Raw genomic sequence first — 12,921 nt, 5'->3', positions numbered from 1 at the left:
TGGGGCTGAGCGCTCCTGAGGCAAATGAGGGGTACTCAAGCAGAAGTCTGAGAATAAAAGCACCATGCAAAATACAAATAAGCCGAACACGTGCATCTCTTCTTCTTTGAGTCATGAGAGCTTTGGTAAAAATAGCCAGAGCGGGACCCAGAATTCAGTCTGCCCTGGGCTTACAGTCAACCGTTACTTGCTAACGTACGGCTTGAAGAACGTTACTTCACCTCTCTGAGACTCAGCATCCTTGTCAGGAAAATGAGGTCACAGTATAGTCGTAAAGATGAAATGGAAGAACAAATGTAAAAGCAGGAGGGAGAGTGCCTGGCAGGTAACAGACTCTCAGGAAGTGACAGCTACTCATCACGGGTGACAAATAAGCTTCTAGATGCTGCGCCCCGCAGGCATTTACTAAATAGGAGTTACAAACACCACCTCTTCCTCCACCACCATTGTAGCTGTGGTATTCTGGGCACTGATGCTAACTCCTTGTAGAGCAATTAGAAAGGCTCTAGCCTGTAGAATAATTGTAGTAGAACGGGGGGGAAGGAGGCCGGGAGTGAAAGAAAAGAAAACAGAATATGCCTAAGGCAGAGAAATTCACCCCAAGAGACCTTGACAGGAAACAGAAGAGAAATAGATGAAGAGCCAGCAACTGGTTAGTGGAAGGACAGGATGCCGGCTGGGGAAGAAAAATAAACAACTTGCACCGTTTGAATATACATTTCCAATTACACCTTCTGCATTGTGTCTCCAGGGAGTTGAGAAGATACAAATGTGTCATATTTATTTATAAAGCTTTATTGGGATTTCAAAAAAAATCAGAATTGAATTTTATGGAGAAAAGAAGGGGAGAAAACAGCTGTAAGATAGCTGTTTTCCTGCAGGATAAATGGGGTGGGCTGAGTCCAGCATGGAAGCTGCCTTTCTGGAAGCTTTCCTCATATGGCTGCCTTTCTGGAGATACACATGCACGTGATGGGTTTATGGCCACGAAAGACGTTCTAAATTCCAAAGGACTATACAAACATTAGTTTTCATTGTTGTTGCTATTATTATTATTATTATACCTTCATCAGCACATATACACACCAAATTAGAAATCCTTCCGAATTATCAATGAAATGCCAACCAGGGATGTGCTTTTAGGAGGCTTCCAGGATGGAGCTACTCACCGTGGTCAGGGTATCCAGGCCGAGTGGCACACCGTGGGACCGCTCCTGCAGGAATTTTTCTACGCCGACCTCAGAGTAAAAGACCTGGAAAAGATGCAGACATCCGGGTGAGAGCGGGGCCAGCACTTCTCCACCAGACCAAGGGCCTGTGGTTCGAACTGTACTCACAACCACAGCGGGTCCTGAGGCGCGCTGCCTCACCTCTCTCACACTAGTTCCTTGTCAGCAAACATCAGACATACCTGGCCAGGGTTGCAAACTCCTAAGCCTGCAGAGACCCAGAGGAAGACACGGAGTAAAGTGGAATGGACAGGGCTGGACCCGGCGCCTAGTATTTTCCCCGAAACCATGATTCTCTCAGGTAATCTTTCATTTTCCCACTTTTGATTCTACCTGAGTCTAGAAATCCATTTCTCTACCTTAAGATGACAACAGGACAAGGGTCATGATACATGGCTTCTCTCCCTTGGTGAAGGGGAGACAGGAGGGAATGGTGGGTCTGGGGTCTTATGGGGGGGGTTACATCCCGGTGGGCAGCTCAGCTCCAGCAGGCTTGGCGCCCCATAGGAAGGTGAGCCTGGGGTGGCCAGCTCTCTGGATAGGCCCAGAGATTTCAGCCGTTCAAGTAATTATCTGAAATCTCCTAACTTCTTTTTTTTTGGAATTTTTGAATTTTGTTTTATTTATTTTTGTATACAGCAGGTTCTTATTAGTTATCCATTTTATACATATTAGTGGATATACATCAATCCCAATCCTAACTTCTAAAAGTTGACTCATTTTTAAAAACATTGTTCAAAGAAAACATTTTGGTAAACTGAAAAAGGGTCAGTTTGTAAACTCTCGGAGGTAGGAATGCATTCTCTGTTCCCTTCTCCCTTTGCCTGTCCACCCGGTCACTTTCATTCAGATTTTGCATTATTTTGTCCTATTGACAAAATAGGACAGTGACCCTCTATTGTTTGCCATGTTTCTGCTTTAGTCTCCAAATTTAACTGTGGGCAGTTGGAGATCAGGAAGCATGTCTTCTACTGAGTTTATATTTTCCCATCCCAGAACAGGGCAAGGACTCAGTAGAGCCAACTGACTTTTAGGGCACTTACAAATGACCTTAAAGGGAAACATCTCTGGTTTCACGGAGGGAGAATGAAGCCCCACACGGGAAGGCTGGTATCAGGAGGCCGTATACAGGAGATGGGGAGGAGGAACAGTTACCCCAACACACCCACTACAGAAATCCCCGTGCCCAGGTACTCACAGTATACCCCACGATGGGGCTCCCAGGGTGCCTTGGCATCTTCCACTGGATGCTGAAAGCTGTACAGTTCAGCGCCTCCAGCATGATATCAAGAGGCGGCCCCACCTTGCCTGCCCCAAAACAAAAGAGATGGTGTTACACATCCCACGTTGAGTACACTTGACACGAGATATAAGAGTGTGTGCTGACAGATGGAGAGCACACTTAAAGATGATTTCACAGGCCAGAAATGCAGACATCTCTCCAGGAGGCCACACCTGTGGCAGCTGACTTCACCAGACCTCTACTGACCCCTCCCAAACCTGCAATGGGAGGGAAATCAGCCCAGCTATCGCCCACAGTCCCTTCTGTAACTCCCAATACCTCAAGGACCAGCAAAGGGAGATTCAGGACAGCATAGACCAAGGTGCTTGGAATGTATTAAAGCAAGACACTGAATTTTTTTTGGTTTACTCAGTAACATATATGTTTTATAGATATGTTATATAGATTCTGTTTATATAGCTCGTATATTCTTATTGCTGAATATTTCAAAAATGCGGTTTAGTATAAAATGGGGTTAGGAAATTTCAAATGTTTTACTGTATTCTTACCTTAAATAATTTTATGGTTATAAACAATAAATTTTATGTTTATAAAAACAACATACGCAGATTTCAAAATTTAGAAAACAAAAACAAAACATTCCATCATTCAAAAATGAGTCCTGCCAACATTTTTATATAGTATACCTCCTTTTGGTTACATGGAATTTTTTGAAATATATATATATATATATATATATATATATATATATACACACACACACACACACATACACACACACAAACATATGTTTATATAATGTATATATAATTTTAATTGTTTATTGTGTTCATTACATATAATATTCATATTATATATATTCAATATATATTCATAAATATTCTTATTTGACTTAGTATATAATATATATATAAACTGATAGTATGTATTTACTAATCAAAATAATTATTCTTATTTTTAATGGCTGTTAGCTCTTCCATATAATGTCTGGGCCATAATTTATAGTGTATCTCATTCCACTATTGTTAGACACAATTTTTTTCTGACATTTTGCTATTTTAAATAATGCTCCATGAGGGCCACAACTAGGTATGTCCTGTTCAGAGCACAGAGACTAATAAACGGAAGAGCTCAATAAACGCTCCTTCAGTGAACGAGTGTTCTTCAGTTTGATTTTCCACTTACTAATATGTCCTGATGATCTTTCTTTTTAGTGACTGTGTATAATTCTCCAGCATATCAGTTGGGATACTCTGTTTGCAATTCACAGAGATCTAATGTGTCTATTTACTGGGCTACTGCTGGGGCCTTCCACCACCAATATTTTCAATAACAAAATCGAAGGCCTTTCTGGTGGACCAAGTAACAGAGGTTCAGTGTCATCAATCGGCAATAACGGCCATAGACACCTACCACTGCCACCAGTGCCGGGACTCAGGGATTTGATCTTCAACTGTTCTCTGGCTCTGCCTTGGTTCAAGATTTAAAGTCCCATCTGACTGGCCAAACTTATGTCATGTGACAAACATGTCATGTGACCAAAGGATCAGAGAGGAAAGATCAGTTTTTTCTGGTTTCCAAACTGGAAACGGACAGGATGAATGGAGTCCCAGAAATAGTTCTTCCACCAAGCCTATCCACTGTACAGGAGTTTCCCAAAGGAGGACAGGATCATAGGAAAAGAGTAGTGGGCAGTGGGATGGCCAAATACTCTGCTATGCAGAGCATGCATGGACATTAACTGTTACTCCAGTCATTGACATTTAGGTTGTTTCCAAAATTTCACTGTTAAAAATAAGGCTGAGAAGAACATCTGTGTGTGTGCCTTTTCATGCACAAAAGTCCGAGCATTTCTAGGATGGATATCTATTAAAAATTATGAGTATATGCATCTTAATTTTTAATAGCTACTGACTTTTTGCTCTCCAAAAAGGATTTAATAAATGAATCTTGAAGTACATTCAATTTTTTCATTTGGGTAAATTCTCAAAGCAGAATTTTTGTGTCTAAGACAGAATTTCTCAACCTCCACTCTACTGACATTTCGGGCTGTATATTTTTTCGTGCGGGCTGTCCTGTGCATTGTAGGATGATGTTGAGTCGCATCCCTGGTCTCTGCCCACTAGATGCTAGTAGCACCCACCAACTGTAGTTGTGGAAACCAACAACATCTCCAGACATTGTCAAATGCCCCACGGCAGGCAAAACTGACTCCGGCTGAAAACTGTTGATCCAGAGAATGAATGTTTTAAAGATTTTTATAAATATAACCAAACTTACATCTAGAAAATTAACCAATTTAGAAGCTTATGGAGGTGTATGAGAATGCCCAGTATAAGGAACACATCTTCCCCAGATCTGAGTATTACTTTAAAATCGTTGCTACTTTGATAAGAAAGAAAGAGGAATATTTTAATATCTTCTTTGGCTATTTTTCTTCCTCCCTTCATGTGTTTTGTACATTTTTCAATTGGGTTATTTTTTTTTCCCACTGATTTAAAAGGGCTCTTAATATGTTCAAAGATCTGAGTCATTTACCTATACTTTTTCCTGTGTAGTTTTACATTTGGGTCCAACTGTATAATTATTTATTACTGGGCAGTTTTATTGCTGAGTGGGGGTCTATGCTATCAAAATCTCAAAGGAAGCTGGGAATGGGGGAAAAGATAGTGGAAATGATTTACAGAACCCTCACAGACCACAGAAAAACCAGTAAGCACAATCTCATCCTAGGTCCTAGGAGTAACACTACTCTCTTCATTTTGGGAAAAATTACAACTTATCAAGTTGGGCTACTTGGGTCAGTTAGTGGGAAACCAGTCCTTGTATCCCTTGTGGATCTGTTCAGTACAGAAAACTCTCTAGGTATTTTAAGCAGAAACATGGTTACAAAATTGGTGGAAAGACTAGGGGACTGGAATTCAGGAGTCTCCATTAGCTCTATTTTATAAATATGTAAATAAATAGGTGAGAAAGAGAGAGAGATAATAGGTAGATAGATGATAACTAGCTAATTCGCTATTGCAGTGATTCAAAACCAAGAAACCCCAGCCTTCACACTTGATCCTGCCATTCTTACCATTACAATTGCCTCCAGACACACACGAAAGTGGTTGTGAACCTTGGAATGATGAGTTGTCATGTTTGGATGGCCTTGCTTGGCAGGAGAGACAGCAGCCGGAAAGTGGCCTTCCTCCCATTCCTGCCTTCCGTAAGTCCTAAGAGTACATCTAATTGGCGGGACCTAATTTACCTCCAGAATACTGACTGCAAGGCAGTCTGGGAAATGTTTTTATTTCTCCAGCCTTTGCATTACAGTAATGACACCTAAAAGGAGGGTAAGATGGATGTTGGACAAGCCAATCCACAGTATCCGTGACATGCTGGTACCATGAAAAGCCTGGATTCTAATACACTATCCCCTTTATGTTCATATTCTCTAAGAAAGTATTCTAATCAAGCCCTGCTGGAACACAGCTAGATATGACTTCTATTTTTATCGGCATACTCTTTCATTTATTCAATCGTTCACACACCTAACACCTATATTTATTGAGCACCTATATGTATCAGACACTGGCTTAGTCGGTGAGGCTACCTTAATAATGAAGAGACACAGGGGACCACCAACAAGTTAGCAGGACATTACAGTTGGGTGTGAGGAACATAAAGGGAAGGATGGAGCACTTGGGTGGCACACAGCAAGGACACACCTGCCTCCACCTGGCGGACTAATAAGAATGCGACAAAGTGGGGATGGAGAAGTGTCTCAAGCAGAGGGAGCAGTATACACTCTTCCTCAAAGAGTCGGGGGAAGCACCACATAACAGAGCGCCACGGTTGAGTAGATGTGGGTGGGGTGATGAACGAGAGTCGTGAAAGCTCCAAGGATTCTGCCTTGGGCAGCGCAGGGGAGGGGTGCGTGTCATCCACTCATCTAGGATCACAAAGGCAGCTGTGACTGCTGCTGGTGTAGGAGGTGTGGTCGTCGGCAGCTGGTGAGTGAGAGGTAGCCAGGTCAGACATTTGGGCCAAACACCAAAACTATCTCAGATGAATCAAATGGTTAAAGATGGGAAATCAAATTATCTAAAAGAATTGAATTTTAAAATCGGATACTTTTTTTTTTGAAGATAAACCTTTCTAAGCTTAAAAGTGCTAAAGAGAGCTTCCCTGGTGGCGCAGTGGTTGGGAGTCCGCCTGCCACTGCAGGGGGCATGGCTTCGTGCCCTGGTCCGGGAGGATCCCACGTGCCGCGGAGCGGCTGGGCCCGTGAGCCATGGCCTCTGGGCCTGCACGTCCGGGGCCTGTGCTCCGCAACGGGAGAGGCCGCGGCAGTGAGAGGCCCGCGTACCGCAAAAAAAAAAAAGTGCTAAAGAAAATAAATCAAAAGTGATGGATCCACGTCATAAAACTTCATTATGCTCTTCAAAGATTACAACAGAAAAAATAAAAACAACAGATCAAAAGGTAAATAATTGCAGCAAAATGCAGGCCAAGGGATCCCTTTATTATAAAACTCATACATACTGAGAAAAAACGTTCAGGCCCTGAATATGTTTATAAAATATACACAAATAAAATATGAAGGGACAACTCCCATAAGAGAAAATATAGCTGATAAACACACATGGCAAAATATTCAAATTTGCTAGTTATCAAATAAATACAACTTCTTAAAATTGAGATGTCATTTTCACCTATTAAATTAGCCAAAAATGTTTAAGTGATAGTAACTAATGCTGACAAGAGTACGTAAATGTGCTAGTCTCAAAAAATTACTTATGGCAGAGTAAACGAGCGCAGGCATTTTGGAAGGCAACTTGGCAAAACGCAGTAATAGCCGGAGCCACAAGTATGTTCCTTCCCTTGGACTCCCTGAGGTGGGATTACAGCCTGTCGTGAGGAAAGAATCTTAAAAGAAGAGAAGGCTGCTGGCATGAAGATGTTCTTCAGAGGATCACTTGTGATATGGAAAGACCATAAGCAATCTAAATATTTAGAAACAGGGCAAAAGTCAAGTTAATAATAGTACATGACCAAGATGGACTGTTATACAAACATCAAAAATGAGACGTGACTAAACACGTTACGGTTTCTTAGGATCTGGAACAGAGAAAGGACATAGTGGGAAAATGAGCGAAATCCAAATAGTCAGTAGTTTATTTGATAATATTGTACTATTACTAGTTAGTACTAGCACTAGTTAATCTTTTAGATTCGACAAATGTACCACGGTTATATGTTAACATGAGGAGAAACTGGGTAAAAGACAGGAATTCTATTATTTTTGCAACTCTCTATAAATCTAAATTAATCTCAAAATTAAAAGTTTAAGAATGAGGCTTGTATCACTCTGTAGCAACAATTAGGATGTAGTGTTAAATAAAAAGTATACCCAATTACCATCAATACTGTTATTAGAGTCATACGAAATACTCATTTGCAAAATAACTGGAAGGCAAGAGTAAAAGGCTAATGGTTACATTAAGGTAGTTGAGATTAAGGATGATTTTTTTTCCTGTTTTCTTCTATTTAGTAAGCTTTACAGATTGTTATTATATTATTTTTCATAATTTGAAAACATTGCCTGGGAAAGTATTTTTATATTCAAAGACCAAATGTTGCATGGGCGCCTGTATGACCAGGCTCCTTCAGAACTAAAGGAAATCTACAAAATAACGCTTCATGAAGCGTTTGTACTAGTTTATACCAGGCGGTTTAGGGGAGGCTGCGTTGTCTCATGGTTGTTGTCTGTCTCTCAATCTAACAGTAAGGTTAAAAATAGTTTGTAATTAATGAAGCAGATTTACTAGCTCTTAACCAAAGGTAATGTACCTGCATAAAATAATATGCCCGTATCACAAGTCAACTATCACAGTAAAATGAAGGTGTCCAGGAAAGAGGCTATTGCTGCCGAAAACAGTGCCACACAGATCTGTCAATCAACAGTGACTGAAGCACTAACGGGGGGACCTGATATCATAAAGCACACAGAACAGGCACTCTCTTGCTCCGCCCTACTTTGGAGGCTGGCCATAATCTAGAACAGTATTTCCCCCAATTTTTTGCTCCCTATGCCCTCAATTCTCGACAGTTCTGATTCTAAATTACATCTCACAATTATGTCCCAAGGGGGCATCAACACGGGGCCTCACAGGACATGAAGGCCTAGAGGATGGCCCAGCCAGATCTCACGATGTATAGGGGAGGAGAGATGGGGTCATGACCATGGTCCTGGCCTCACATCTTCATGAAGATTCTAGACTAGAGCTGGTGGGGAAGCCAGTGCTCTGAGCATGCTGCCTTTATAGTATACTCATTCAGGTGTCCTTGAATACTGACTGGAAGATTTTCTTTTCCCTTTCTCCAAATAATTAACATGTAATGCTATAATTATTATTATGATGTGAATTTTCAAATCTTTTTTAAAAAGCAATAAAATAGGACAAAACTTTTACAAACCATATATTTGATAAGAGGTTAATATTCACAGTATATAAGGAAGTCATACAACTCAATAGCAAAAAACCAAATAATATGATTAAAAAATGGACAAAGAACATGAATAGACATCTTTCCAAAGAAGATGTACAAATAAATAGCCAACAGATACATGAAAAGGTGCTCAACATCACAAATCAGGGAAATGCAAATCAAAAGCACAAGGAAGTATCACCTCACACCTGCGAGAATGGCTATTATCAAAAAGACAAGAAATAACAGGGATTGGCCAGGATGTGGAGAAAAGGGAACCTTTGTGCACTGTTGGTGGGAATGTTAATTGGTACAGCCACTACAGAGAACAGTCTGGAGGTTACTCAAATAATTAAAAATAGAACTACTATGTGATCCAGCTATCCCCCTTCTGGGCAGTTATCTTTATCTGAAGGAAATGAAAACAGGATCTCAAAGAGATATCTGTACTCCCATGTTCATTGCAGCACTATTAACAATAGCCAAGATGTGGAAACAACTAAGTGTCCATTGATGGATGAATAAAGAATATGTGGTAGATATAGATAGATATAGATATATACACACATATACATTAAAATGGAATATTATTCAACCATGAAAAAGGAAATCCTGCCATTTGTGATGACATGGGTGAAACTTAAGGGCATTATACTAAGTGAAATAAGTCAGACAGAGAAAAGCAAATACCATATTATATCACTTATATGTGAAATACAAAAAAAGCCAAACATAATAAAAAACAGAGAGTAGATTGGTGGTTGCCAGAGGTGGGAGAAGGTGAAAAGGTAGACGGGGTGGGCAGGGAGAGTGGGTGAAGGTGGTCAAAGCATACAAAGTTTCAGTTATAAATTGAATAAGTAAGTTCTGGAGATCTAAGGTACAGCAAGATGACTATAGTTAATAGTACCTGAAAGTTGCTAAGACAGTAAATTTTAAATGTTCTCACCACACACACACAAAAATGCTAACTATGTGAGTGATGGATGTGTCAACTAACCTTACTGTGGTAATCATTTCTCTACGTATCAAATCACCACACTGTACAACTTAAACTTACACAATGTTATATGTCAATTATATCTCAATAAAGCTGGAAATAAATAAATAAATAAATGTATGTATGTTGGGGGACGGGATAAAATATAGCTGAAACGCCATTCTCCATTCCTCTCTTCCAGAGGTAACAACCATTTGGTGTTACATGTCCTATCCCCATGTGAGTTTGTGTACTCTGATTTTATCTGCACATTTCTTATTTAATATTTTTACTGGAAATAATTGTCCACCGGTAAAGGAAGGGATAAACTGGTTTATTCATACAATGTATCAGTATCTTTTCTACTTGAAGATTTATTCCTTTAAAGAGAAAAAGAGATCTGAGAAAAAAGAGAGAGAGAATGAGAGAGAGAGAGAGAGAAGAAAACTTTTGTGTATTTTAAAGCACTATTCAAGTATTAGCCAGCTTCTGGTCTTCCCCTCACTGCTGGCTTAGCAACCGTCATTCTTTGGTTTCTAAATACATTGCCACTTGTCCATGGGCATTTCAGTTTCCAAAATTTCATCACTGCCATCTGCTGATCCTTTTGTCCTGCTGGTTAACGCTCTTTGCCCCAGCTGACAAGCATTTTAGTGGGGGTTTTTAGGGACCGGTAGTAAATATGTTTGTTCAACCCACCACGTGTCACCAGAAATCAACTGATCCTCATAAGAGTATGGGATAGAGGAAGGAGACATTATTCCCGCTCTACAGATGAAGAAACTGAGGTCTAGAGTCTACTGATGTAAGATCTTATCAACGGGGCAGGAGACAGAGATAGTGAGTAGTAACAAAGAAGAGATGATCTTCTCTCAACCCCTTAAAGTTTGTGTTCTTGGTGATTCTGCCGAACGTCCTCTTCTCAGCTCCACTACACTCTCTTCCTGGGTGCTCTCATCCCTGCCAGTCATTACCACATATATGCTGGTGGGCTCCCCCGTCCCCCTGCCCCGTTCCATTTCCCCAGCCCGGCCCTCTCTTCCAGAGGGCAGGTCTATGTACCCAACTGCCAAGTGGACCCAGATGTCACACGGGCCTCTCAAATTCAACAGGTCAAAAGTGAATTCATCATCTTTCTCTTTAACCTGAGCCCCTCCAGTAATCCCTGTTCTGGTAAATGGTATCATTATCCACCATGACGTCCAGAAACCTGGAAGTCACCCTGGGCATCAAATTGATCACATGGAAGTCCATTCTCTCCTATTCATGGAGGCCTCGGAAACCTCCTCAACCCAGTGCCTGGAGCAGCGCCACCAACTGTTCAGAGTTGTGCTCGCAATGGAACTTATTTGCCATTTGTCAAGACTTCCCCCAAGGTTTCTCTGGCCTTTCCAGATTCTAAGGGATATGGTTTCCCTCCCACAGTTCCCTCAGCCTGCGCCCTCCTCGGAAGAATGTGTGTTAGTAAACTAAACGGAACTTTTTTCAGCAAAGCAGTTGAAGGCCATAGGATTGGTGACTCTAAATCGTAGGAGTAGGAGGGGCGTGTGAAGGGCCATCTGGTTGGAAGGAAGCATCAGAGGCCTTGTCTTATGGCATATTTGCATCGCGAGCCAGCATTCTTCTCTTTGTGTGTTTGTCTGGGGTGTCCTTGAAGGAAAGACAGGTCTCCAGCTGGGGGCCATCTGAAGCTGTATTTGCAGGGCAAGCACAGTATTTATACAGACATTGTATGATTATTGGAGTATCTATAGAGCGGGCAAGCTGAAGGCAGGAGCAAACCACCCAGTAGGGCCCCCTCTGAGCTGGAGACAGATTCCAGACAGGTGGTGGCAGACCTGGAAAGCCCAGAGAAACCAGCTGGGAAGTCTTGAGGCTTGGCCTGGTATCAGCTTTGGAGATAAAGAGACATCGGAGTGTAGTCCCAACCGGAATGAACCAAGCAAACCATTTCTCTCAGTCTCTTCCAGCTAGGGAATGAAAGATGAGGAGTGAAACTAAAGAGACTTTCCTCACATGTCTACAACCTCTGAGTCATCAGGAGAAAGTCCAGTCATTTGACAGGGCAAGTCGAGCCCAAGTCACTCTCTCTAAAAACTCTTAAGGAGGCAAAAAAAGGTTTATAATAGTTATAACACTGAGGTCTTCTGGGATTTTTATCTATTATGATATAAAAACGTATTAGTGCTTCCTCAACATTAAAAAAAAAATCAAAGTGGTAGGCCCACTGACATGTGGACTAAACAAGATTTAAGCAGTTAAGTACAAAAGTAACTCATATTTCAGCAACTATGGTTAGAATGTTGGATTATATATTACGCAATAAAAAACTAGTTTTGAAGAACTGTAGCATTTAAAACTAGTATAATGCATTTATACAATCCATCCCGAAGCTGTGTTCTTATAAGCTAAAAGCCATACTTCTTAAGAGATAAATAAATAAAAAGTGAGTTTCTTTGCCATGAGGGAGCTGTCTTCTTGGGCTTTCTTCTTTGGAGGAATTTCAAAACCGTGTTTTTGCATTAGAAACTTCTGAATGATTAAGTCAATTTCTTACGGTAATTTTATTTCATAAAATACTTCAACTTCCTGTGTAAAATTCATCTCCGATTCAATTAGTTTTGTAATCCAGTTCATAAAACACTCCAAAATGCAAACAAAAATGTCATCTGTGACAGAAATACATTGCTTGCTTTTTAGTTATTTGATTTTCATGGAATGAACAGAGTTATATTCACTGATGCAATGGAAAATGCCCAGACTAACTAAAAATAATCAGGAAATTCTGAACAGGAAAAAAACCTTATTTCCATCTTTTTGAAGCTTGCTCCAACTAATATTACTAAAGCAGCACTATGAATATGTAACCAGAATCTGCCACGAGAGCCACTTTCAAGGTGATGCCTTCAAGGCAGTAGTAAAAATGTGGGTTTAAGACACAGAACAGTATTTGTTCTAGTGACCTAGGGATTCGGGAAATTCTCAGACACTGA

At 40.7% G+C, this 12,921-nt stretch overlaps 1 protein-coding gene across 3 annotated transcripts in view; it reads right to left on the bottom strand.

Annotated features, from left to right (window-relative positions):
• Positions 1–12,921, bottom strand: part of EGFLAM (EGF like, fibronectin type III and laminin G domains) — a 170,560-nt gene that overhangs the window by 117,925 nt on the left and 39,714 nt on the right. For all 3 annotated transcript variants that reach the window (XM_067730551.1, XM_067730552.1, XM_067730553.1), the window contains exons 2-3: positions 2,428–2,537; positions 1,170–1,253 (exon numbers count right to left, since the gene is read on the bottom strand). In XM_067730551.1, coding sequence (XP_067586652.1) covers positions 1,170–1,253; positions 2,428–2,537 — 194 coding nt within the window. The remainder of the gene's footprint in view (positions 1–1,169; positions 1,254–2,427; positions 2,538–12,921) is intronic.

This window comes from Pseudorca crassidens, chromosome 3 (genome assembly GCF_039906515.1).
Source record: "Pseudorca crassidens isolate mPseCra1 chromosome 3, mPseCra1.hap1, whole genome shotgun sequence".
In the NCBI taxonomy this organism is placed as follows: Eukaryota; Metazoa; Chordata; class Mammalia; order Artiodactyla; family Delphinidae; genus Pseudorca; species Pseudorca crassidens.
Note: the sequence above shows the minus strand (reverse complement) of the source record. Positions and strands in the feature narration are given on the sequence as shown.